Source organism: Lacerta agilis, chromosome 6 (genome assembly GCF_009819535.1).
Source record: "Lacerta agilis isolate rLacAgi1 chromosome 6, rLacAgi1.pri, whole genome shotgun sequence".
Classification (NCBI taxonomy): domain Eukaryota; kingdom Metazoa; phylum Chordata; class Lepidosauria; order Squamata; family Lacertidae; genus Lacerta; species Lacerta agilis.
In genome coordinates this window covers 63,950,641-63,977,653 of record NC_046317.1, presented here as the reverse complement: position 1 = coordinate 63,977,653, position 27,013 = coordinate 63,950,641, and the positions used below count along the sequence as shown (strand labels likewise).

The window sequence follows — 27,013 nt, the reverse complement described above, 5'->3', positions numbered from 1 at the left end:
TTTAGAAGCCTATTGTGAAGTTGTCCCGAGCAGTTAAAAATCTAATTTTAACTTTTCTGGATTCAAGTGGTAGTTGGAAATGTGATGTGAAAACCCCCCAAAGGAGAGGAGAGGCAAAAGAAGCCCATAAGCACTGTCGTCTTCAAATGCAAGATTTAAAAGCCAGCTGTTTCAAGTCATGATTGGTGCTGGGGTCTGCTTGGGGATCCAGCTGAGAAGTGAAATTAAAGGTGAGCATTAGTGATTAATTAGATGCCAGGGGTTTCCTTTGCAGCTGCAAGGCAAGCTGAGGTCATGGTCTGGAGCATGAAAGTTAGGAGGGGCAGCGAGGAGATCAGCAGGAGCTGCCACAGCCTCGAGACAGGCTGAGTTTGATGACAGAAGTGAAATAAATGAAGATTAATAGCTTGCAGATCAAGGCAGACGCTCGGGGAGCAGAGCACAGCAGAAACTAGCTGACTAGTAGCTTGTAGGATCCATCCTCTTCTTGCAAAGCTTAGGAAGGATTTGGTGTAGCTGGAGCTGCCAGGAAATGGAAATATTGTTCAATTGAAATGCTTGGCAGGATTGCAGGGAACTGTGCCCTCTAGTGGTGAACACATATATTGGTGTACACATATATCCCATGGATCACACTTATCCATCCTTAAAGAAATCAGCCCTGAGTGCTCACTGGAAGGACAAATCCTGAAGCTGAGGCTCCAATACTTTGGCCACCTCATGAGAAGAGAAGACTCCCTAGAAAAGACCCTGATGTTGGGAAAGATGGAGGGCACAAGGAGAAGGGGACGACAGAGGATGAGATGGTTGGACAGTGTTCTCGAAGCAACTAGCATGAGTTTGGCCAAACTGCGGGAGGCAGTGAAGGATAGGCGTGCCTGGCGTGCTCTGGTCCATGGGGTCACGAAGAGTCGGACACGACTGAACAACAACAACAACACATATATTGGCTTAATATGCCTGATTTGAAGAATATATCCAAAAGAACATGGGAGGGTGGCTTGTACTGAATCAAATCATTGCTCCATCTAGGGTCAGTATTGTCTACACTGACTGGAAGCAGCTCTTCCGGGTTTCAGACAGCAGTCTCTCCTAAATTTACTTGGAGATGCTAGGGAATGAACCTGGGGCATTCTGCTTGCAAATCATATGCTCTAGCACTGAGCTATGGCCCTTACACAGGGAGCCTGGCACATACTATAAATCCCATGGCCAGGCAGCGTTGCAGAGTCAGGGTTGTAATGCTATCCTTTTGGCTGCTATTAAGGCTGCTATAGATGATACGGGTACAGACAGTGCTATTTTTCTAGAAAAAGAGGTGCCAGAGCTCACCACGAACTTCTCCCTTATTCTCTTACAACGGCAGTGGCACCCACCTGAGAGGTGCCAGAGCTGAGCTTCACTGAGCTCCGGCTGGGAGAAAAAAAAGTCCTGGATATAAATATCGAGAGTGCTCAAATTTCTGAAATATCATGCAGCCTTAGCTGTAGGGGAGAGAAATAAAGTAGCACACCATCTCAGGCTCCTAAAGGTGTTGAGTCTTGTAACATGTGAGAGAGGATTGCATTTAGAAACTCGTAGTGCCAGCAATGAGGAAAAGAGCAGTCCCACTTTGTTTCTAAGCGCAGTGCCGGTGTTAATTTTAAAACTCTATGTGGCAGAGAGCAAGGCTGCTTTGAAGGGCCAGCTGCTCTCATACAAGCCTGTTTGTCCTCTGCAATCTGCCACAAATGTCTCTCCCCCAACCCAGCCAATGAAGCTGAGGTAAACTATGACCAGAAGGAGGGCTTTTTCAGTGGTGGCACCCTGGCTCTGGAACTTTCTTCTCGGGGAAGTATGCTTAGCACTGGGTCTGATACCTTTTCAGCACCAGCTAAAACAAAAACAAAAAAACACCCAGTCATTTTAGATCCGTGGATTTTAACTCAGTGTCGTGCCATTTGCTGTGTTGCTAACCCATTGCTCTCATCATTTTTATGGTTTTATTGGTCCTTTGTGATGGATTTTAACTTTTACTGTAAGTTGCTCCACAAAGCCTCTTAGCTTGAAAAAAGCAGGATATGAATACTTAAAACAAACATACCAAGGGGAAAGGACCATAGTCCAGTAGTAAAATACTACCTTTCCAGTGCCCCTCAAAGCCAGGTTCAATCTCTATTCAGCAGCATCTCCATTTAAATGGATTTCACAGGTAGCTCCGGCAGGGCAAAAAGTGATCTCTAAAGCCTTTAGACTGAGAAATGCTGGTGGTTTTTTACACTATAGTGGTACCTCGGTTTAAGAACAGCCCTGTTTACGAACTATTCAGTTTACGAACTCCGCAAAACCGGAAGTAGTGTCCAGGTTTGCGAACATTACCTTGGTCTAAGAATGGAATCCGAACGGTGGAAGGGCACCAGCGGCGGGAGGCCTCATTAGGGAAAGCGCGCCTTGGTTTAAAAATGGATTTGGTTTAAGAACGGACTTCTGGAACGGATTAGGTTTGTAAACCGAGGGACCACCGTATATTGCATTATTGTAACTTTATGACGTTCATCAATGCTCCAAGAGGACTTTGTGTGGAGAGGCGACCTGAAAATATTCAAGAAGCTTAAGTGAAAGCCAGTGTTACCCTTGACAGATACTTTTCTTCCCCTTTTCTGTTCCTATCCCTCAGAAGCCTCATCTTCCAGTGAACTGTTGATTTCCCTGTTAAAGGGTTTTCTAAAAGATTAGTCATGCAGGACTGTGTGCACACTCACTCACAGCTCTAAAAAGGGGGGGATACTCTGGGTTCTGTTTGCACACTCTTTGCTTTGTGTGCACTCTACTCCATCTGGACAACTCACATGCTCTTCACAAATTCAACGGCTGAATTCCGCAGGCTGTATAAATCATGCAAGCGGAGTACATAAGCACAAGTTCTCTTATTCTGAATCGTGCTTTCTGCAGTTTTTCCCATTTTCCATCTTTTATTCTCGTTTTGCTAATAATGGGTGAGGGCAAGGTTTTTAAATAAACTGTACAAGGCACTGAAGTTTCACTCTCAGCCAGGGGAAATGTTGCTTGGCAGGAATTGCCCATTCTTTCAAGAAAAACTTTCCAGCCACAAGGATGAGAAACTTCCATTCTCTCTCTCTTTAAAGAAAAGCAAAGGTTCTCAGGATCCTGAACTTTGAACCCAGGTTTCTACACTCCCAAGTAGTAAGGGCACGCACGCGGCCTTCATCACACACAAATGCACTTTTGCAACAACAACAAAATATATATATGCACTTTTGCATTGCTTGGGGGGGGTATATGCACTTGTCACAAAACAAATGAAAAACTGAACCAAATGGGTCTGTTTGGTTCAACCTTTCTTCATTACAAAATGAATTCCATCGTGAGTAACAAGTGGGGACAATTGGGTTCATGTTTGCTCTCCTATCTGCATTCACAGGAAGCTGTCTTTCGTTGAGTCAGAGCACTGGTTCATCGTTTTAGACAGATGTTGCCAACCTTATCCAGTGACACCAGACATTGAACCTGGGATCTGTTACATTCAAAACATATGTTGTGCCACTGAGGTGCAACACCTTCATCCCCATCACTCATGTGAGAATGTGTTGTTACCATTCTCTAACACATCAGCTGATTTTAGTGTCTGACACCCACACAGATGAGTCTGCCAGTGGAGGCTGCTGTCCCCTCTTCCCTGGATGCCCCAGAACAACACAGTGCTCAGCCCAGGGCATTCGGGGGGGGGGGGGGATGGCAGCAGCCAGGAGATGGCTGCCAAAATTAGCTCCATGGCTGCCACTGCCGCCAGGGAAAAAAAGGGAACAGAAAAGAAAAAAGTAAAGGGGTAGTAAAGGGGGCAAGTAACAAAACAAATGGTTTTTTTAAACAGCAACAACAACTAAACACTTATGGTTTAAACAAATAAATGATTCAATGAATAAAAAATACCAGCGAGGATACTACTGGCCCAGAGATGGAAAGACGATAAAGTCCTTGTTATGTATTGAAGTTCTCACCCTAGGCCACTAGGGGTGTGTGTATATAGTTCATTCTGCTGCAGTTTTCACTCAGGTCCGCATATGCAAATGAGGAATTGAGATGTGACGTTCAGGGATTGGGTAACTACAGAAAGTTGTTACTGTTGCTTTGTAGCTGAGTTCTATATAAGCAGGCTGCTGAGGCCTTCAGCTCACTTCTGTTCCAGCCTGAGAATAAACAAGAGCTGTTTGGAAATCACTGTGTCGTCTGCTGTGTCCACCCACAACTTAACAGTCCTGACCAGAGATGAATGGCTGATGAAGATGATGGACTATGCAAAGATGGCAAAACTGACCTGGAAAATCAGAAACCAGGAATAGAGGAACTTTAAGAAGGAATGGGATGAGCGGTAGACTTGTAATCTGGTGAACCTGGTTCACATCTCCGCTCCTCCACATGCAGCTGCTGGGTGACCTTGGGCTAGTCACACTTCTCTGAAGTCTCTCACCCCCACTCACCTCACAGAGTGTTTGTTGTGGGGGAGGAAGGGAAAGGAGAATGTGAGCCTCTTTGAGATTCCTTCGGGTAGTGATAAAGCAGGGTATCAAATCCAAACTCTTCTTCTTCTTCTTCTAAACCACGGAGCTTCTTGGGCTTGCTGATCAGAAGGTCAGTGGTTTGAATCCGTGCAACGGGGTTAGCTCCCATAGCACTGTCCCAACTCCTGCCAACCCAGCAGTTTGAAAGCATGCCAGTGCAAGTAGATAAATAGGTACCACTGCGGCGGGAAGGTAAACGGTGTTTCGGTGCGCTCTAGCTTCTGTCATGGTGTCCCGTTGTGCCAGAAGCGGTTTAGTCATGCTGGCCACATGACCCGGAAAGCTGTCTGTGGAAAAACGCCGGCTCCCTCGGGCTGAAAGCGAGATGAGCACCGCAACCCCATAGTCACCTTTGACTGGACTTAACCATCTAGGAGTCCTTTAACTTTACCTTTTACCTAAACAACTAAAAAGTTTGGCAGGATTTGAGTAACGCTTGTAATATACTAAAAAAAAACTAAGAAAAATAGAGGTAATAAGTGAAGCAGTTGAAAAAGGATTGAAAATGGTAACCATGGAAGGGTAGAGGGGAGTCAAAGGATTCAGGGAATCCTAAATGATGATGGTGATTAATGTTTGAATTTAAATACGCAATGTACAACTCAATAAAAAGATTTGTAAAAAATAATAATGAATAGAATAAGGAATTTTTTTTAAAAAAAGAAAGTGTGTGCCTTCTTGTATTGCTCTCCTTACAGGTTTTGGAAGTAGCAGTGCAGAGGAAAACCTGGGGCTGTGGGGCGGGGAGGGGTGAGGTTTGAACCTTTCTCTCCACACCATTTCTCAGCTTAAAATCCCCACCTCCCCAAGGTGCTGTTTCCCATCCCCCAACCCTAAAGGTACAAGTTGCTCTGATGAGACCTTTGGAGACAAATAGCAGCTTCAGAAGGGTGATTTTCAGCCAGAAAAGGGTGCGGCGCAAAAGATGCCGTCCCTCCATGTGCACCATGGCACCAGTTTGGATTGTTCTCCCCTCCCCCCCCCCACCATGGCTGCTGTTTCTATTAATAATAAAAAAGCAAGGGAGAGATAATCACATGATTAATGTCTAATGACGGTCGGATTGTATGCATTGTACTTCATTAGAATGCTGCTCAGGCTGAGCCAGGGCCTCTGGCAATTATGCTGTTAGCTGGCAGCCAGGGGGGTGCAGAGGAGGAACTTGCAGCAGCAGAAGGCATTGGATGGGAGGGGGCAGCTGAGTAATTCTAACAGTCAACAGCCATAGAGGAAAAACAGTGGGACTGTTTGCTACAGCTTGCCACTGTCTCCAGAGGGAGGAAGATGTGGCTTCGTTCCAAATCCAGGGCAGTTAAATATCCTGGGGATATTTTCAGGAACTCTAGTCTCCCATTTCCACCCCATCTGCTTCCAAATGCAGAAGATCTGAAGGCCAAACTAGACATAAAGCTTAGGTTGCCAGGCGAAAACATTTTTTTCATCAGAACTTTGACTTTTGGTTATTTATGGCCTTTTTGCCTGGGCAGGGTGTTGTGAGCCACCTTTAAAAAAAAAAGCCTTTAGGGTTTTTTTTAATGCTGGTTTTAATATATGTATGTGTTTTTCTGTTTGCTTAAAATATTGTAAGTCACTTTGGCTTGACAAAGAAAGTGACCTATGCATTTAATAAGTAAATAAAGATAAACAGGCAGAAGATTCGGTTGTAGGATTTAATATTGGGGTTGGGTGAAGGCTGAAGGCAAATAGGAAGTGGAAAAGGATTTTCACATTTCCTTTGATTTGTGGTGTGAATATTCTCTTCTTAATAAAGCCTGAATAGCAAGCTGGTAATCTAGCTGATTAAACTCTGAAATGATCCCAAGGCAGATCAGAGCCTATTGGCAGTTTCATTTTGCCGAGGGTCCTAGCATCTAAGAAAGAACTGAGCCGTTTTTTTTAACCACTTCCTCTTCCACCTCCTCCGCTCTCTTTGCCTCTTTCTGTCAAACCACCCTGTCAATTTCGCTTCCTGTTATTGATGATTTCACCCCAAACTCAAAGGAAGATCAGACAGATCTTTAAAAGTAAAAATAAAAACGCAATGAATTCTATGTCTGCACAAGTTAACAAAAATCTATGCATTACCTATTTGGTAATTCTGAGGGTTATTAGCAAAATGCAAATGCAAATATTCCGAAGGATTTCTGCATCAGACCATTTGCATTTGCAGAAGAGAGTTGTTTTTAAATGGTATATATATATATGCATGGTGCCCGAGTGTGGCTCTTTCCTTTTATATTAAATATGAAACTTGGGCATGAAAGAAGCTACAACTGGGGGGATGTTAGGGTAAAGTAAAAGGTAAAGGGACCCCTGACCATTAGGTCCAGTCACGGACGACTCTGGGGTTGTGGCGCTCATCTCACTTTACTGGCCGAAGGAGCCAGCGTACAGCTTCCGGGTCATGAGGCCAGCATGACTAAGCTGCTTCTGGCGAACCAGAGCAGCGCATGGAAACGCCGTTTACCTTCCCGCCGGAGCAGTACCTATTTATCTACTTGCACTTTGATGTGCTTTTGAACTGCTAGGTTGGCAGGAGCAGGGACCGAGCAAAGAGAGCTCACCCCGTTGCTGGGATTCGAACCGCCGACCTTCTGATCGGCAAGCCCTAGGCTCTGCCAGGGTACTTGTAATAAATTCATTCATATATCTTACCCCTTGCCCTGTAAAATAATAAAAAAGCTTGGAAATTGTAAGTTATGACTCCAGGCAATTCAGTACTGAACCTCCTCTCCCTGTTTAGGTGAAGTTTCCATCAGCCCCTGCCAGCATGGTCAATGGGCAAGGATGGCAGGAGTAGTAATCCACCATCATAAATGCGGTTTACCTAGATGGCCCCATGTTGGATAGGGTGTTGGTGAAGTCTGTGCAGGTGCCAGGCAGAGCCAATCTGGCCCTCCCATGTTACTGGCATCTTCTCTCCTCCCCACCCCTCTTCTAGGTTCCTTCTAGGTAAGCTGCAGTGATGCCAGTGTCGGGACTCAGGAGTGTCGCTCTGCCCCACCATGCCAGCCCTGCTGTGGTGGGTTGGTAGGAGCCACTCTGAAGCCACAGTGTAAAATGAAAGAGTTCAAAACCATTCTTCCCTTGCTGTTGTGATGGGCGAGTTTGGGCTGGGTGCCTAGAAACTGCATGTCTAATCTCAAACTCTTCCTTCCCTGTTCTGGGTTATCCCTGCCACTGTGGGTAGATCTGTGCCATAAATTTAAAGCACATTCAACGCATATGACTTTCCCCGAAAGAATCCTGGGAACTGTAGTTTGCTCGGGATGATGGGAATGGTGGCATTAGGCCCAAACCCTGATTTGTTTCACTCCAGACAAACTGGGAGCTGTAACCAAGATATGTTCTAGGCTTACCGCTCTTGGTTTCTTTGGGGGAAACAAACCGCAAACTTGGTTCCACACTTGAAAGACCCTTTTCTGCTTACAGACCCTATTCTGCTTTTCTTATACCTTCTGAAACAGAGTAACCAAAATTAATATTGGATTTGAAGATACAGTAAGGTCCTTCGTTGCATTATCCAGCAGATATGAATTTGGGTTTCTTCCTCGATACCCTAATGGTAACCCTGATTACTTTTCTGCCATGTTAGTCAGCTGAACATATTTTGTCCACACTGCTGCCCACATCCTTTCCATTTTCTTGCCTGCAGCTTGTTCAGAACTCAGCAATTTTCTGGCTACAATGGAAAGAGTCCTTCTCATTTTGGTTATCTGTATGAGATCTCAACTGCAGTGTGTTTCAACTGACATTGTGTTGCCCAATCGTGTTGCTGTGTAATGCTGTGCAAATTTCCATTGTCTTCACCAGCTTAAATACTTCTGTTTCAATGCACAGTTTTGTCTGTTTATTATTGCTAACTGCCCCCCTTTCCTTATTATTTAGGTTCTTAAATAAAGCTTTATTGCCCAATGTATCAACAGCATTCAAGAAGAATTCCCAACTCAAGCATGTGTACACATGGCTGGCTTAAAACACAGCCGGGTCAAAAAATTTCTCAATACAGACCGAAAGTGTTTTTCTCCAAACTACATAAAAATGTAGTACTGTATTCCATGAAAAACAACAGGATTGATACTGTGGTGAACATTGTATGTACTCAGTGGTGGGAGTGCACTGCAGGCAGAGTATATAGGAGAATTAAGTACTACAGACCTCAGTGGAATAAGTAAACATGCATAGGATTGGGCAGTTAGTCATGGGTATCTCAGGCCAACAGTGTATCTACATGCAGAGAGATGGATTGATCTACTCCAGGCATCCCCAACCTTCTGCCCTCCAGATGTTTTGGACTACAATTCCCATCATCCCTGACCACTGGTCCTGTTAGCTAGGGATCATGGGAGTTGTAGGCCAAAACATCTGGAGCGGCGCAGGTTGGGGGTGCCTGATCTACTCCTTTCTGGCTTTTTGTTTTTTGTTTTTTTACTTGGGATGAATGCAGGGTTATACAGAATAAATTTGCCAGGGTAACCTTACAATTCCATTACTGTGGTAGGCAGAATGTCTAAAAGGGCCTTGGGTCCAGCAAGCAAGAAATCCCAAAAAGGGCAGAATCCTCCACAAAATCATTGTGGGTGGGTGATACCAAGCCCCAAGAATAATATGGAGGACATAATATGGAGGACATGCTATCGTCCCCCAGATCAAAACATTCAAGGAGATTTTGAGATGAAGGATGAGAGCAAAGAAGCACTTATAAGAGAAAATGTTGCAGTAATGGGTTATTCACAAAGATTGGTCCAGTCACAACAAGGGATTAAATTTCTTGATATTCTAAATGACCGTGCCCTAGAACAGTTGGTCATGGAAGCAACCAGAGGAGTGGCAAACCAGGACTTAATATTACAAGTGGTGCCCAGGACCTGGTGCGATCTGTAAATGTTGTTGACACAACATTGGGAACAATGAGTCTAGCACTATTAAATTAAATATGTGTGTGAATGTCTAATTGCCAAATAAATCCAACATGGTCAAATTTGACTTCAAAAAAGAAAACTTCCTCAAAATGAGGGGACTGGTAAAAAGGAAGTAGTAGCCTGAATAGGATGCTGGACGTAGGTGGTCCTTTGATTTATTTCAACAAGAATCTTTTTATTTTGCTTTAGTGTCCTATTGTGTTCAAGAACCCTGCTGTAGCAGATTAAGGATGCTTCCAGGTGGGGGTTTAATATTAGATTATTCAGATCTGTTTTTTCTGTGTGCCCACACATTTTTCACAGGCATTTCAGTATTTCCTGTCCATATCAGTGGATGACTGATGGAGCGTTTTTGTGCTGTGTCTGCTGGAACCTCACCTCAATCAAAACTTCCCTGCCCTCCACTACCTTTCCCTGTTCTAGGTCTGCACACAAATATTTATTTACTTGTGCACATTCTAATAAGGGCACATGCTAATAGTAATCAGGAGCTTGGTCTAACATTCCTTTTGATCCCTCAGATTTGCACAAAATCAAAAATTGCACGAGCTAATTTACAATTGCTTGACTGTATGCATTTGATCACTTCTTGGGTAGGGACATTAAGCAAAGAAAGAAACAAAAAACCTGAGGTGTGTGCACAGCTAGCTGCACACATGCCCTGTCAGTACCTAACTGGCATAGCTGAATCGACCAATTAGAAGACAGGGACAAACACAAAGGCCATGCCTGCTGGTATGCACAGGAAAGACCAAAATTGCTTCTCCTATACATATTGAAATATGTCTGGGTATGGACTACTCTTGTCTAATTTGAATGGGGTGGTGGTGGAGTGGATTAACAGCTAAATAATGCTCAAATGTGGGCAAGCCCTTTACAAATTGCTCCTCTGAAATGGATTGCTAAAATCTGGGTTTGCCATCAGTGTGGCACAATGGGTGGAATTGTTGCTCTGCTAGCTTTTGCCTGTCGCTGGACTGTGGCCTTCAGAAGATTGCCCCGTCTGAGGGCCAAATTCTCCCCCTGTGTTATCTGCAACCAGAGATCTACTGCTTTCTGTTGGGTAGCTACAAAATATAGTAATCCTTGGGGCAGAATGCTCAGAAAGGATTTGAGTCTCCGCACTGCCTTGTGAGGGGCTGTGCAGCGGATGGAGCTGTGAGGTTTGTGGCCGGCACATGTGTGTGGGTGGCTGCAAGGGTGGAGCAAGAGGGGGAAGTGCCAGAGCAACCACCAGCATAGTGATAAGGAATTTCCTGCGCTCGCCTTTTATTTATTTATTTCACTGGGTGCCTGGTCATAAACAGCAGGAGAGATGGGTTTGCCGACAGCAGTGGGTGAGTGACTATCCAAGCGGGAGTGTCGGAAGAGGGTGGGCATGGGAGAAAACCTCTGTGTCTGCTAAGTGTGTGTTGTGGAGAGGAAATAATGCCCAGATGCTGGGGCTGAACAGGAGTGCCATGCTCAAGAATGCCCGCTTGATTTAAGGGGCCTGTGACTTCCCAATTGGTTTATGTGAACTTGATTGCCCATAGCTCTGCTATTTGTGCCTTTCTCTTTCCTAAGCTGGACTACCGTAGGAAAAACATGTCCCTCCTCTGGCTCTGCAGGTTCTAATTTGGTGAATGTGCATGTGTGTTGATGTAAGCGGTAGTTTTGCTCCAGACCTTACACACAGAGAGATTCCTTCTAGACTGGGATTTTGTACCTGCAGGAAGTGGCATGTTCCAAAGACAGCCATGTTCTACATGAGGGTTTTCCAAACTTGGGTCTCCGGCTATTTTTCGGACTACAGTTCCCATCATTTCTGACCGCTGGTCCTGCTAGCTAAGGATGATGGGAGTTGTAGTCCAAAAATATCTGGAGACCCAAGTTTGGGAAACCCTGGTCTAGACAGTCTCTGCGCGAGGCTCTGTTAGATGTACGTGGGGCTTTTCGTTGCAGCCTCTTCCTTCCGAACAGGGGCGTGAGTGACATACAGGAAGTTGACGGAGCTCTCTTCAAGAAACTGCTTGCTTTTTGTGGTTTCTAGGTGTTCCTCCAGCCCCATGGGCTCATTGACCCGCATGGCAGCTGCTCTCAGGGTTCCTCGGGTGGCTGACCTCTCATACCTCAGTCCAGAGAATCCTTTGCTGGCACAGCATGGTCCTCTCCTGTTCAGCATGCCCTAAAGTTGATCGTTTCAGCCTGCTACATAAGCGAAAGAGGGCAGGAATGGAGAAGTGTCAGGAAGTCAAGAAACATGTGCGTCTGCAGGATAGGTGAGTTGAGAGTGCTCTGTGTTCCAGGCTCAATGTGCAGATACCAGGGGCCGAGAGTTTATGTACAAGTCGTTGTGCTAGAAAGCCACTTAACAGATGAAAAGGGGTGCTTTGGGAGAACAGGGGACTCATAGCACCCTAGTGAGGAACAATATACTTCCATGGGCAGCTTTATATGAACCAGGCTGCTTCCAGCGGCATGCAGCTGTACTCAAGACTAGTGCTGAGTCCAGTGCATGGGACTTTTAGAAATAAGACTCTGGCTATGCTTAGTATTATAATTATTGTTTATTATAGTTATTTGCCACCTTTTACAAGGAAGTGTTTCAAAGTGATTTGCAATGGAAGAACAGGACATATTAAGACTGCAAGTAAAACCCCCAAAAGGCTCATCCATAAATATATATAAGGGCCCATCCATTTGTCCTGTGATTTCAAGTCTTGGGTCTGAGAGGGTGGCTTTCCCCCACCCCCTAGGAAAACCTGCTGTTTACTGCTGAATCAGAACGAAGGTCAATCTGCACAAAAACCTGTGGGTTTTCCTGGGGAAAGTGGAAGGATAGGGTGGGGTGGGGGGACATCTCTTGGACCTGTGACTTGAAATCATGGGACAAACGTCCTAAATTACTGGCTGCACCTCTACTCATTTTACTCAGCAACATGTCAACCTTTCCATCAACCTACCACTCTTCCCACTAACCCACCCTTTTCCAAACTCACGCGCCTCCCTCCCCCTCACGTGACACTGCATCCCACCCCCCAGACCTTTTGCTTTCCACCTCATGCCACTGCTGCAGCCAAGTTGGATGAAGCGATGGCCTGGCCAGATGAGCACTACAGGATAGAGGCCAGAAGCGGTGGCTGGTCTGGGGATCTTAGCCAGGCTGGCTCTTTATCATAAGTGGTGGCATTGGCAGAGGCAGATTACCAGACTGGCAGACCCTGGCTTCTGACCACCTTCCTCCTCCTTGCATTGGGCTATTTTTTCACCCTAATTGGCAGCGGTACAAAAGCAACAGATCCCCAAGGTGGCCATTAGTGGCACCAGTCAGTCTGGGGGTCTAGATCCAGGAGCAGAGGCCCCAGGGCAGGTAGGTGGAGGAGCCAGTGGAGCTGCTGGGGGGCTGCTACAGCTTGTTCCAGCTGACCCTCTGCAGCTTGCCTAGACCAGCCATTCACTGCCTCTCATTACACTGTACTTCGCAGCACCACCTGTCTGTGGACAAGTGAACTGCAGGATGATGGCATTCTTACATCTTTATTATATAGTAAAGAAAGCAATTCTAACCAACCTCAATGAACATCAAATAAGGGCTGAAGGCCTGGATAAATAAAAATGTTTTTACCTGATGCCTAAATACAGAATGATCACGTCAGGTGTGTCTCCTTTGGGAGAGCATTTTATAAGCAGGGAGCCACCACAGAAAAGGCCCTTTTTTGTCCTGCCACCCTCTATACCTCCCTTAGAGGGGACACACAGAGAAGGGAATAACATAGGTATTGGTGTTTTAGAATTCCTTTCACACAGCCATTTGCAGAATTCCCCTTGCCCTGTTTGTGCTTAGTCCGGAATATTTCTGTTCTGGAAGAAGGAATGGACTGCCATAATCATTAGAACCAATTTGAGGATTTTTAAAATATATCATTGCAATATCAGTCTGAAACTGGGACAACATAGGAACTCTCTGACTGGTTAATGTGTGACACTCATGAGCTGGGATCCCAATAATTGTGTAGTGACAATATTGCTTTGGTACTGTATGCTGCATATTCAGCATATAATAGTTAAATCCTCAATCTCGGGCATTCCTTCTAGTTTCTCTCAGTCTGGAGTGGCTGTGTGATGCTGCAGCTAGAGTCTGGGGTATTTATTTATTATTTAGATTTGTTGTCTTCCCTTGGGCATAAGGTCCTTGGGTAGGTTACAAAAATGTAAAAAATATTAGAATTTAAAACAATTTATATTCAGAAGATGGAGAGGGAAGCATTGTCAATATACACTTGACAAGTAAATGAACTTTACATGTATCATTCTAGAAGATTTATGCAGGGTTAAAATTGCCTTTGATCGAAGTTACTATTGTGTATCTTTTCAGTAGCTTGCAGCAGCATATTTTACCCCTTTCACAATTCACACAGCTCTTCCACCCTATTCTATAGATGGCTTTCTCTAAGCTTATAATTTGGACATTCGGGTTTCTTTCCCTTTCAGAAGGGGCTCCAACGTGTCGCTGGTGCTGGACATGAGTTCCCTGAGCAACACAGAACCCATTTCATCCGTCTCCACTCCAAGGGATGTCACAGTGAAGCTCCTGAACACCACCAGCCATGTTCTTACTCAGAGGATGCTCCAGCAGCAGAACTGGAGCCTAGAGGATCTTCAAGAGGAGTTTGCGGTGAGACACTCATAAGTGCCTCGTCCTAATTTCATTCCAAGCTAAGCTCCTCCAGTTGCACACCATCCTGCAATCCAGAGGCAGTCCAATACTGCATATTGTAGAATTGGGAGAGATTCAGAGGAGAGCAACCAGAATGCTCAGGGAAGGTTCCAGAATTTGGGGTTTTTTTTAGTTTAGAGGAAAGGTGTGAGAGGCAACATGATAAAATTGCATAAAATTATGCATGGTTTGGTGAAAGTTGATAAATGGCCACCATCTTCGATGGCTTTAAAAGAAGGTTAAACAAATTCACGACGAATAAGGCTCTCAATGGCATCTAGCCATGATTCCTATGTTCTACCTAATGTGGGAGGCAGTATGCCTCTGAATGCTAGTTGCTGGTAATCACAACTGGGGAGAGTGCTCAGGTCCTGATGTTGGGCTTCTCCTAGGCATCTGGTTGTGAGAACAGGATGCTGAACTAGATGGGTCACTGGTCTGATCCAGCTCCCTCTTCTTATGTGTTCCCGTTAGAAAACTGTTCCACCTGTGGTTCTCCAGATGCTGTTGGACTCCCAACTCCCATATCCCCCACCCAGCATGGCCAATGGTGAAGGAGGATGGGAGTTGTAGTCCAAGAACACCTGGAGTGTCACATGTTTCCCATGCTATGGCAATAAGCATTTTGTGCCTAGCATCTTAACAGAGCAGGAAGTCCCTCCCTTTTTTCCTGGGTTTTATAAGATGAATCATAACACCACTACCCTTTATAAAGAGCTAGGCTTCTTTAGGCAGGTGAGAGATCTCCATAACAGTCCCTTTGGGCTGATAGCAGGTTAAAAAGGGAACAATTCAGAGTATGTGTTGGGAAGCAAAAACATATATGCATTTATGGTCTCTCTTTCCAACTTTGGGTGCTTTGTGTTTCAGAGAGGGGAATATTTCAGCAATTCCTTCTTTCCTCCTTTACAGAAAATCCCCTCCAACTTTGCCAGTGCAGAAGAGCTGGACATCCCCAGACGAGCAGCAAAAGACAGATATAAATCCATCCTACCAAGTATGTTTGCCTCTTGTGAACAAGGAAAGTGGGGAGATGGCAAAGGGAGGCAGACCGATGGACCCATCTATTCTCATTTGTATTCTTTGACCAGTGTCAGGTCACATTTGCACCATATAGCTAAAGCACATTTAAAGCGCATTGTGTGTGTCCCCAAAGAATCCTGAGAACTGCCTAAAACTGTAGTTTTGTGAGGGATAAACTACAGTTCCCAGGATCCTTTGAGGGAACACAGTGCACTTTAAATGTACAGTGGGGATGTGACCTTGTATTCTTGTTCAAGATTTCGAAACACTAGCATGCCCCTATTTTTTGTCCTGTCGCCAGACAAGGCCCTTGAGGCCTATGTGTAGCTCTCCCCTCTTACATGCACACTGAGAGGTGGCATGACTCTAGGTCAGTTGTGACTGTATCAGTGAGTATAAAAGAGACACACATAGCTCTGTTGTGCACCTACAGAGCAAATGGTTAGATTTTGTTTTTTATTATCAGACTCCTTAGCTTCTGAAAATAACAGCTAAGTCACAGCTGTAGCACTCCTGGCTGTTCCTTCAGAGACCTCTGTTCATTCCTCTTTGCTGGATGATGGAGCTGTGTGCCACATGGCGTGTCCTATGTCCTTGCTTGCTGCACCACCCCAGCCCTGCCCAGATAAGCTGTGGGAATACTTGTGTTGGGAAGGTAGCTCCCCATCACCATGTGGGAATGCAGTCCTCAACAGAAAAGAAATGAAAAGCTTCCCTGCCTCTTCTGTAAAAGTTCAACACTTTGGCTTTAGCAGACATAATTCCAATCCTTGCTGAGATGTGCAGGATGCCTTACATAATCATAACAATACCTTGTGGCTTTAGAAGTTGTGATGAGTCAGAGTGGGAAAGTTTCTAAAGGCCAGAGACATAGGGGAACCTCTTGTAGATGCCACCTTGTTTGCCTAAGATGGTGACGGGTGTTTGAGCGGAAAACAACTCAAGGCCATTTTATATCCCAGATGGACTTGCCATTGTGGTGTGATGAAAACTCTACCTGTGTGAGTAGAAATAAAATGACTGCTCTGTGTTCCAGCTGCTGTAGTGACATAACATCACTTCTGACATGACTGTTGAAAAGGCAAATTCATTGTAAATAATGAGTCTGAGCAAGGACAGAAGAACAATGAGGTAGCAATGACTGAGTCAGATGTGCTGACTGGTGTGGGGAGCATCTCTCTGTAGGAGGTTCTGGCCAGCTTTCTGACTTCTTGTGACAAGAGTGGGGAATCCAGAAGCTCTTGGACTATGGCTCCCATAATCCCTGACTGTTGACTATGCTGACTGGGGCTGATGGGAGTTGGAATCCAACAACATTTGGAGGCTAACTGGTTTTCCACCCAAGGGTTAGGATATTATAATTAGATGATGCCGTGTGTGTTCAGGCACCGTGTCCGCTGTAACCAAACTGTCCCTTTAGATCCCCAGAGTCGTGTGTGCCTCAAGAGAGCACTGAGCCAAGAAGACGAGAGCTACATTAATGCAAACTACATCCGGGTGAGCCAGAGGGTCATCGAGGTATGAGAATTCTGAAGATGGCTGTTGGGATGTGTCTTACTTGTTGATATTTCTGTCTCACCTTCTAGGGTTATGCTGGGCAGGAGAAGGCCTATATTGCCACCCAGGGGCCCATGCTTAATACAGTCAATGACTTCTGGACAATGGTGTGGCAGGAAGGAGCTCCTCTCATCGTTATGCTCACCAAACTCAAGGAAGAGAAAGAGGTATGATTGGTGTGGGCCTTTAGCAGCGCCGGCCCTACCATTAGGCAAAGTAAGGCGGCTGCCTCACGTGGCAGGTGCTGGGTGTGCGTCTGTGTGAGGAGCAGACAGAGTGTGTCCTGAAACCACTAAGCTAGTCTGCTGCCCTCAAGTGCAGTGGAGAATGCTACTCCATTGCCAGTACCGAAGTATGATTCAGTGGTGAATGCATTGGTGATTCAAGTGCCAGTCTGGTTGGCTTTTATATATGGAATGAAGAGAACACCATTTTGTCAATTACCCAGTGCTTTTTTTTCTGGGTACCCAGAAAAGGGTACCCAGTACTAGCAACTTTTTTTTAAAAAAAAGTTAAAAGTGTGGCACTTACTGTAACAACTTCATGGTGAGTACCGGCACCTTTTTTGTTTTTTTGTTTTTAAAACACTGTCTTTACCTCAGGCAGCAAAATGTATTGGGCCTGTAGAATTCTCTACATCTGCTGTGAGTGAGCATAAACAAATTCCCTGGAGGTGAGGGGACTTTCCAGACACTAACCGAAGAACAGTGAGCAAGCTTAAATTTGTAAACATTTCATCAAACAGCGATGGTCAATTGATACTTTTATTCCTGCTGAGAGCTCATCCATAGGACCCTTTAGCATTAGTGGTAATAAAAACCACAGCAATGGTAAGTGTTTCCCGCTTTCAAGAGCAGAATTTGGTTGTCACTGAGGAAAGAACAACAGAACCTCCTAGAGACAATTAGCAAGCAATCAGTTTAACAAAGAATGCTCACTCAAGCTTCTATAACTGTATGTTTTGGGTCATAAATGCAGCGGGAAATTGGGCAACCAGAATGCTGACATTTACAACCATGGGCCAGCTCTCTTCTTCAGGGGGAAGGGGATTAATTAGGCCCCCAGTGACACACTTCTAAAATGCATCCCAAGACTTTAGTGCAGCATAGCAGGACCTTGCTGATGAGTTGTTTGCACCCTATTCCTTAAAAGATCACAGCTGTGCAATCTTATGCATGCCCATTCAAAGAGAGGGGAAGTGTTTTCTCAGAAGTGAGAACCACAGTATTCAGTGGGTCTTTTGCTTCCCTCTAAGTCTGTACGCGGGTGGCGCTGTGGGTTAAACCACAGAGCCTAGGGCTTGCTGATCAGAAGGTCAGCAGTTCGAATCCCTGCAACGGGGTGAGCTCCCGTTGCTCGGTCCCAGCTCCTGCCCACCTAGCAGTTCGAAAGCACGTCAAAGTGCAAGTAGATAAATAGGTACCGCTCCAGCGGGAAGGTAAACGGTGTTTCTGTGCGCTGCTCTGGTTCACCAGAAGAGGCTTAGTCATGCTGGCTACATGACCCGGAAGCTGTACGCCGGCTCCCTTGGCCAGTAAAGCAAGATGAGCGCTGCAACCCCAGAGTCGGACATGACTGGACCTAATGGTCAGGGGTCCCTTTACCTTTAAGTCTGCATAGGATTGCAGCAGTGCAATTTTTTCTAGGGAAAGAGGTGCTGGAACTCACTTGTTCTCTTATAATGGCTATGGTGCCCACCTGAGAGGTGCCAGAACTGAGTTCCAGTGAGTTCCGCCTGAAAAAAGCCCAGGATTGCAGCATTATTATATCTGGGGGCTCTGTTGGGTGGCATAAATATCTTCAGTATAGTGGGGAGGCAGTGTAAATGGCTAAGGTACCTCATCTAACTCTGATATCCCTCTCGGTTCATTTTCTCCCATAAGGCAGCTTCTGGAGCAGCCTATAAATAATGTTGGGGCTTTCTGAGTACCTGTTTGGTCTGTTGGCCCCTTGCCGCTGTGCACTAGCTCTTTGATCCTGGTGTACTGTGGTCTGGATTGTGTAGGTGGATCTGGTGTGACTGGAACTGGTGGTTGAATGGTTCTGCTTTTTTATATTATGCTAATATTCTGAGTCAGTCGCTTATTTTGACTTATGCTGCGACTTCTCCTCATTGGGATCCTCGTCCTTCTGGTTTCAGAAATGTGTCTGTTACTGGCCCGAAACAGAGGCAACCTATGGGCCCTTCACCATCCGCATGCAAGGCATTTGTGAGTGTGAAGAATACACCATCCGCAACTTTGCCCTACAGGTAGGCCAGGAGGGCTTGGGAGACAAACAAGGACAGTGGTGCTTCCTGGCAAAGGTTTACTGTGCAATCATTGCTGCTCCTGTGAAGTGAGAAGTTTGGAGGGGTGACCTGGGAGAGGGCCTTCTGTGTGGCAGCCCCTAAGTTGTGGAGTTAGCTCCCCACTCAGGTGCACCTGGCACCTTCATTACGTAGTGTCTGTTGCATGCTGAAGATACACCTCTTTCCCCTGACCTTTGACATCTCACAGGGAATGCACTGGTGAAGCTGCACCCAGCAGGATTGAACCCTGCCCACGCCCATGGACAAATAGGCATGGTTTGGGGGGAAATAGCCTCACAGGCCAAAGTGGACCCTCTGGCAGATTTTGCTCGCAAGTGGGCACTTTCCCACCTGAGTTAAGGTCCAGAACGGAATGTTAATTTGCAAACAGGTCATTCAGAACCGGTGTTGGTACCCAAGTAGCTTATGAACACACTCCTGATCTTCTGCTTACCAACCACACCAGCGGGTGGAGTTTGGCAGAAGGTAGCCTGGGTATGGGGTGGGGTGGGGGGTAGGCCCCACCCTCAGTCACTCCTCCCTCTGTCCCAATTAGTTAGTTTACATGATTAAACTGCAGTTTCCTTGTCATTAAAAAAAGGTTTTCCCCAGAAATTTTGACAGAACGAAATTGCGCAACATCCATGATAGTGAAAACATATTTAGTGCTCTGAGTGGGTGTGTGCGTGTGCCAATCTTTTTGCAAGTTAAGATGATTCCTCTCTCCCAGCCTTCTCCAACTGATGGTGAAACTTCATATCTAAAGCACCCTGAGATCCAAGAGTGTTGCTGACAGAGGAGAAGAGAATCAAATCAGTCTCCTGTAGCTCTTCTCACTGGTTTTTCTTTATGCACACTTCTCCAAGAATCTCCCTCAGCAGAAGGAAGCTTATCTGCAGTATTAGAGAGGCTTGAAAAAAAACCAAGAGGTGCCAAGTTGTTTTTCCTGCTGCACAGAGACATTTGCCTCTTCCTGGTGTGTTCCACCTATCCACCCATCTGCAGCAGGGCTTCCTTCTGCTGTAGGAAACAGCGTCGAGAAACAACTGATTGATTTGATTCCCCTCTATTGTCGCAACAACATGATCAAATGGGTGGTTTAAGCTGGGGTGGATCTACACACAGTAAAAAATACTATAAACAAGTCAGAAATTATATCATTATAACAAAAAAAACCTATGGAAAAACACGTATAAAAATTTCCTGCTCTCTGGCGCCATCTGGTGTTGCATGTTTATAGTGCATTCAAATCATTTATTTACTAATATAACTGAGTCTCTGCTCCACCCCAACACATCTTAAAGCACATCTGTACTGTACTGCTTTAACAGTCATGGCTCCCCCTAGAGAATCCTGGGAATTGTAGTTTTCCTCTCATAGAGATACAATTCCCACCACCCTTAACAAACTGCAGCTCCCAGGATTCTTTGTGAGGAAGCGATGACGGTTAAGGTGGTATAAGAGTGTTTTAAATGTATGGTGGGAATGTGACCGTAGTGGGGAGAGAGGAATTATCATAATTTACAGAAAGAGAGGCCTGCTCCCAAGCCTCATACAGGGCACTAAGCAGCTTCTAACATTTGTTTTTATTATTGCTCAAACCTGCTCATGTGAGAAGCAAGCGGGAGTAGGAGTGTGGCAACAGAGGCCACTCATGGAAATGCCATAACACATGTGACAAACTGCCCTTCCCCTGCTCAAAAATGTGCTAAAGGCCTCCCACACCAGCAGTTGCTACAGCTGTATACAGGCAATTTTACAAATAAAAAGTATAGACTGGCATTTTGAGGGTGAAAAACCTCTGAGCGAGAGCAGCAGCATAATAAACTGCCATGCAGAATCACCCTTGGGCAGACACACCCTCCTCAATGATACTCCATTCCGTTTCGTTTCCCACCTGCTTTTCTAGAAACCCACGAGTCAGTCTGCAGTCTGTGGCTACTGAGCAAGTCCAGGCCTTACTGGACTGTTTTTGGGTCCCATCCCACCTTAGTACTTTCCCCCTAAATATTTTTGTACTTCTGCTCTCCTGATACCTCCTCCTTGTGTGAGGACAGTGCTTTTGGACTCCTCTTTATCCTGCCCAAGATTTGGAGCTGCATAAACGCCAGCTCCCTCGGCCTGTAAAGCGAGATGAGCGCTGCAACTCCAGAGTCGGATGCGACTGGACTTAATTGTCAGGGGTCCTTTACCTTTACTTTTTAACATAAACGCTATACATTTGAAGCACATCTTCCCTATGCACCCAGAAAAGAATCCAGGAAACTATAGTTTGTTAAGGGTGGTGGGAATTGTAACTCCATGGCAGGTGAACTACATTTCCCAGGATTTGACGTCTGTGTGTGCTTCATATGTATAGTGTGTATGCAGCCATATATTAGGATCTACCCTTATATTTCTTTTAAATTGTTATTAATATTGCATTTAAGATTGCTTTTAACTCTCCCTGGGACCTTGTGTGAAGGGCAGGTAGGAAATCAAAATAAAATTTATCCTATAATTTGTAAACAGATAAGAACATCGGCAGAATTATTTAATAACCTGCAGTTTAATAATAATAATAATAATAATAATAATAATAATAATAATAATAATAATATTTGTACCCCGCCCATCTGGCTGGGTTTCCCCAGCCACTCTGGGCAGCTTCCAACAGGTTATATATTTAAAGAGTATATATTTAAAGTAGATGAATAAATGAGCAAATTAAGTTAATTTGGATATGTAGAAGATATTAAAAATAAATTTAAGGAACTGCAGAAAGAGGGGGAAGGGAGTCAAGTTTTGAAATGTAAAAATGATTCTAAAATTAGTGAAATGTATAAAAGCATAAATATTTTTAAAATAAACAACAACAACAACAACAACAGCAGCAGCAGCAGCAATGGCACTCACAATCTGAACATCAGAAATAAAGGGAATAATTATATGCTTTCTGTTTCATAATGATTCTCAGCTCAACGATGAATGTCGCACGGTGAAGCATATTGTTTTCTCATCCTGGCCAGACCAGAAGACCCCAGAATCAGCCAAGACCTTCTTGCACTTGGTTTGGGAGGTGGAGAAAATTCTACAGGCCACAGAGAGCAGAGGACCTGTTGTTGTGCACTGCAGGTGAGAAGCTTTTCCTCATAACCCTGCAGCAGTGTAAGGAGTACAGCGACCTTGGCCTGAACAAAGAACTCCCCAGACTGAAACCTCAGTTCAGAACCTATGGACCTCCTCTTTTATTTACATTTATATACCACCTTTCCCTCCAAGGAGCTCTAGGTGGTGTGTATGGTCCTCCTCTCCCCATTTTATCTTCACAACAACCCTGTGAGGTAGGTTAGGCTGAGAGACAGTGACTGGCCCAAGGTCACCCAGTGAGCTTCATGGCTGACTGGGGACTAGACTCCTGGTCTTCCAAATCCTAGTCCAACACTCTAACCACTAAACCACACTTTTCTCCTGTCATGTATTTGCAGGTGCTGGTAAAACAAGTAAAATGTATGGTCCTCAGGCTACTTGATCTGTGATTGTGAGAGACAGAAAGCATTCACATTCACTGCTTGTGCGTGAATGGTTTTGCCCCTTTCTCCTGACATTCAGAACCTTCCTCATGCCCCTCAAAGCCTATGGGGCCACTGCAATCTGACATTATCTTGGTGTTTTGTTCAGTGCAGGAATTGGTCGGACAGGCTGTTTTATTGCTACGCAGATTGGATGCCAGCAACTGAAGAATAAAGGAGAGGTGGATATTTTGGGGATAGTCTGCCAGCTGCGCATAGACAGGTGTGTGCTGACGATCTTCTGAGCTTTCTCATTTCGTGTAAAATTCCTGTACAGGGTAGGAAAAAAAACCTAGCGCAATGCATTGTATGTGCTGACACCCTGTAAAGCAGTCTGAGAACAGCGCCACAAGTTTATTAACTGGGACTGAGCAGTTTGACCCACGTGTGCTTTTTCCACCCCAGTGGCTCAATCTAAAGTGAGAGTGGCAATCCAGCGGATCTGGAGGGCACCAGGTCGAAGGCCGCTTCAGAGGTTAATGTGCATTGTTTCAACATGTGGTAAACCAGCCTTGCTACATTGCAGGGCTCTCTTGCTCATCTTTTGCCCCAAAGTCCTACTCCTGAGGTGCTACTCCTGAGCATTCTGGGATACAGCATAAAAAGAAACTTTTTCTCTCTCTCTGCTTAGTTGAGCTGCCTTTTGATTAGCTTGGTGGTTTTCAAACGCGGTTCTAGGGAACTCTGGAGTTCCTTGAAAGCTTATAAAAGTTGCCTGTTGAGAACATCAATATTTTGTTTAATATTATCCTGCCCTGACCAGCAGACTCTTAAGAGAGTTAATCATAAAATTTAATTACAATAATGAACTAAAACAGCATAGAAACAGAATACTGTTGGCAGTCATCGAGTGAAGCAAACGACTTTATAAACAAGATTGTCTTCACCAACTTCCATTAATGGAGTGCAATTTCCCCCGAAATACTTGCTCAGTGCTACTGATCTCTTTTACAACAGGCTGGGGAATGTGTAGTCCTCCAGATGTTGTTAGACTCCAGTTCTCAACAGCCCCAGACAGCATGGCTATTGTTCAGGGATGATGAGAGTTTTAGTTCAGCAGCATCTGGAGGACCACAGGTTCCCTCCATCCATGGCCTACACAGCATGCTGACACTGGGGAGTTGTTGATGTGCTCTAGAGTGTATATCTCAGTCCATGCAGGGGTGTGTGTGTGGAGTCCAGTAGGCCTTGCTTGGCCAGCACTCCAGGGAAACAATGTGCCGTTGTACAACAGCCTTCAACCACTATGGGCTTGGGACACAGTTAGGTCAAATATACATCATTGGACCCACTTCTTCAATGTTTTACTATGTATGTATATGGAGATTGCACGGTAGCAGATTTGACCAAAATGTAGCACATGTGCTATCAGGAAAAATGACAACGATCTAGAGGGCACTCTCTCTGCAACAGCACTCTTCAGTTCCACCATGGAGAAGAGCATCTGCTTTGCTTGCAGAAGCTCCCAGATTCAATCCCCAGAATCTCCATTTGGGTTGGAAAAGACACATGTCTAAGACCCTTGAGGGCTACTGCCAGCGAGTGTAGACAATACAGTACTGAGTTAGATGGACCAGTCTGAGTCAGTTTCCTTCTTTAATCCACCCAACAATTTTTCAATAGCAGCTGCTAGTGTTTAGTTTCCCCCCAGCATTCCTCCATGGTCCCACTGTGGCTGCTTCACTGTCTCCTCCCTCCTTCCTTCCCCTAGCCTGGGCCACTATCCCTGGACAACACTTGCAGTGAGGCCCCTGGGAGCATTGTTTCTACCACCACCACTCCTTTTGTTATCTTTAGTACATACAGTAGATGCACTAGAAGGCGTTTTACTTTCTTGAACAATAGGCAGCTTCACCTGAATTGTTTGCAAGTCGTGTTGGGCTCTCCCAAGATGCTAGTTGTTTCAGAGAATTGAATCATTGTACAGGTAGTTCCCAGTGAGTGCACAACTCAATAGTTTTTCTTTGTATTGCAGGGGTGGAATGATACAAACCAGTGAACAATACCAGTTCCTCCATCACACACTGGCCATGTATGCGTCACAGCTTCCCAAGATCACAGACTGCTAGTGTCATTTTCTTGTGTTAGCATGTGGAACTGGCTTCTCTCCTCCTTGACACATGGCTTGACGCGTGGCTTTTTCTGACTCGCCAATCAGTAGCAATATAGAGAGAACTACAGTACTTAAGTTTCAACTGCCTGGAGTGTAATCTCTGCCCAAGAAGAAGTACCTGCTTGCCGGTTGCATATCATAGGAATGTCTACCATCACAAAGCAGATTTCAAATTCTAATGTTGTGTTTCTTGTGCTTGTTTTGAACTCCCTGAATGATGTGTGCAAACTTAAACCAGATTTCAGGTTCCTTGAAAATAGTTTGTTTTGTTTATTGTTTACTGTTCAGGATTCATGACTGTTGATATCAGATGTGGTCACTAATCTAGTTTCTTCTCCTCATTCCTGTTACACTTCTTTGGAGAATGCTCTCCTTCCCACCCCACCCCCTGGCCTTGCATCCAAAATGTCTTCAGGAAGAGGGACTTCATTAATTGCGAAACAATAATTTTCTCCCCACCTATTCTACCGATGTTCTCCAGTCTCTTGAAACTCAGTTTTATATTTGTATTTCTCCGGGCAATAGCTGCAGCCTCCATGTGGTTTTAGGCAAGTTTATTTCCTCTCTGCATTTCCTCCTTGGAATCTAGAAATCATTTCCTTGGAACTGCTTTTATTATGCTGATCATGCATAAAGAAGCAAATGTTTCAATACTGAAACTTGTCAGAGAAATCCATTACCTATATACGAGTCACAAATTTATACAGGCACACATGGATGCTGTGTTAAATCACTCAGTGGGATTGCATGAGCAGTTCAGGACTTAAATGAAAATAAGCAATCTGTAGATTTGGTAAATATACAAGCACTGGGGTCAAATGTGCCCCCCCACAGTCCATCCACAAAAGGCCAAAAGTTCCTCCTTAAGAACAAATACCTGCCACAGTGATTAATTCAGTTTATTTATGTGCAAATTTGTGAAGACTGAGCATGTGTGCTTGAACTGAAACTAATTGTGGCTTACCTTCAGGGAGCACAGCTGCAGGACAATGGGGAGGAGTGCTGTGGCCATGTTATTCGGAACCCATATATTTTCTCATTAGTGGTAAACCATGGTTTGGCTATGTGTAATGTGTGAATTGAGTCAATGCAAGGTTAGCTGGAGGAGCACAGAGCTCTGAAAAGGAAGGGGGGGGTCAGGAGTTAGCAATTTAAAATGAGGTTCTCATCCTGAGCCTGCAAGTTGGTTGGTCATTGGGATCAGTAGCATGAAACCTGCCTAACCTCTCCAGATGAGAAAAGGTTGAAAGAACAAGGGGCAGGGGCCTTGAAACCCTGTCAGAGACTTCTGTGTGACTGCATGGAATCCGGAAACTTCCTTAAGCCTTACACTCAAGCTATTGGAAGGAGCTGGAGGCACACACTAGAATCTTGCATCACGGCAACTGTGTCCCTCCTCTGAACCCCTGCCCTCAAAAATCACTTTGCAGTTGTTGTTTTTCTGGGGTTCAGTTCATTTCAATCTTATTTTACCACTTTCATGAAGCAAAGTTAGTGGAGCTGCAGGGACACCTCAGAGAGCACTGGAGAAGTAAAAATAGCCAGTACTACAGAAATTATTATGTATCACTGAACCCTGTCATTTTGTATTAGCTGTTCTCAAATGTGTTCGCCAAAGCCTCTGCTGGTGTAGTGGCTGCAAGGAGACTAGAACATTGTCTCTAGTTTTCAACACATAATTAAGAAAGTTGATAGTTTCCACCTATTTGAGTCTGAAAGAGGAGCAAAATGCAAAAAAGGTGGCAACCACCTGCACAAAGAATCTGTAATGCAAGTGTACACCTCAAATCTCTGGTGCTCTGCCCAGGAACAACAGTGCCATAGGGACAAGGTACTATTGGAATATTTCCCTTCCAGCTAGCAGCACCAGCTGCGTATTGCGGGTGGGACCTGCATGCACACAGAATTTTGCAGATAACCCAGGAGAAACACCCACATCCCAGAGATGAAGTGTTACAGAGACTTTTAGCATGAATTCATGCATTGTGATGCCATTTCATTGCAGGATCCCATTCTGCCAGAGGCATCCGACATCCATAATGATTTTGCCTTATTTCACAGGATTTCCAGGAACAAAAGTGGAATATTTGCATACCAAACTCCTTGCACTATATTGGGAAGCCAGAGCTCAGTGGTCCATTCGGAGTATGACTCGGCTGAATACAACCCAATGTGAAGCAGGTTTCTAGGTTCATCTATACTCACTCCTGCTCCTACACCACTGGTACCCAGAAGGGATTCCCACCTTCTACCATTAAGCTCCCACACTATGCATTTAATATCACAGCCATATTATTTG

At 45.0% G+C, this 27,013-nt stretch overlaps 1 protein-coding gene across 4 annotated transcripts; it reads left to right on the top strand.

Moving 5' to 3' along the window:
- Positions 1-10,696: 10,696 nt before the first annotated feature.
- Positions 10,697-25,023, top strand: PTPN7 (protein tyrosine phosphatase non-receptor type 7). Of its 4 annotated transcripts, none has more exons than XM_033153107.1 (10): positions 10,697-10,818; positions 11,514-11,742; positions 13,955-14,138; positions 15,093-15,177; positions 16,624-16,700; positions 16,790-16,927; positions 18,901-19,011; positions 22,007-22,164; positions 22,716-22,824; positions 24,577-25,023. In XM_033153107.1, the coding sequence occupies exons 2-9, from the start codon at positions 11,624-11,626 to the stop codon at positions 22,774-22,776; spliced, it is 933 nt and encodes a 310-aa protein (XP_033008998.1). In that variant the 5' UTR covers positions 10,697-10,818; positions 11,514-11,623; the 3' UTR covers positions 22,777-22,824; positions 24,577-25,023. The 4 variants fall into 4 exon arrangements, with proteins under 4 accessions (XP_033008998.1, XP_033008997.1, XP_033008999.1 ...); XM_033153105.1 differs by having other exon boundaries at positions 10,701-10,818; positions 22,711-22,824; XM_033153106.1 differs by lacking the exon at positions 18,901-19,011 and having other exon boundaries at positions 10,698-10,818; positions 22,711-22,824.
- The last annotated feature ends 1,990 nt before the right edge of the window (positions 25,024-27,013 follow it).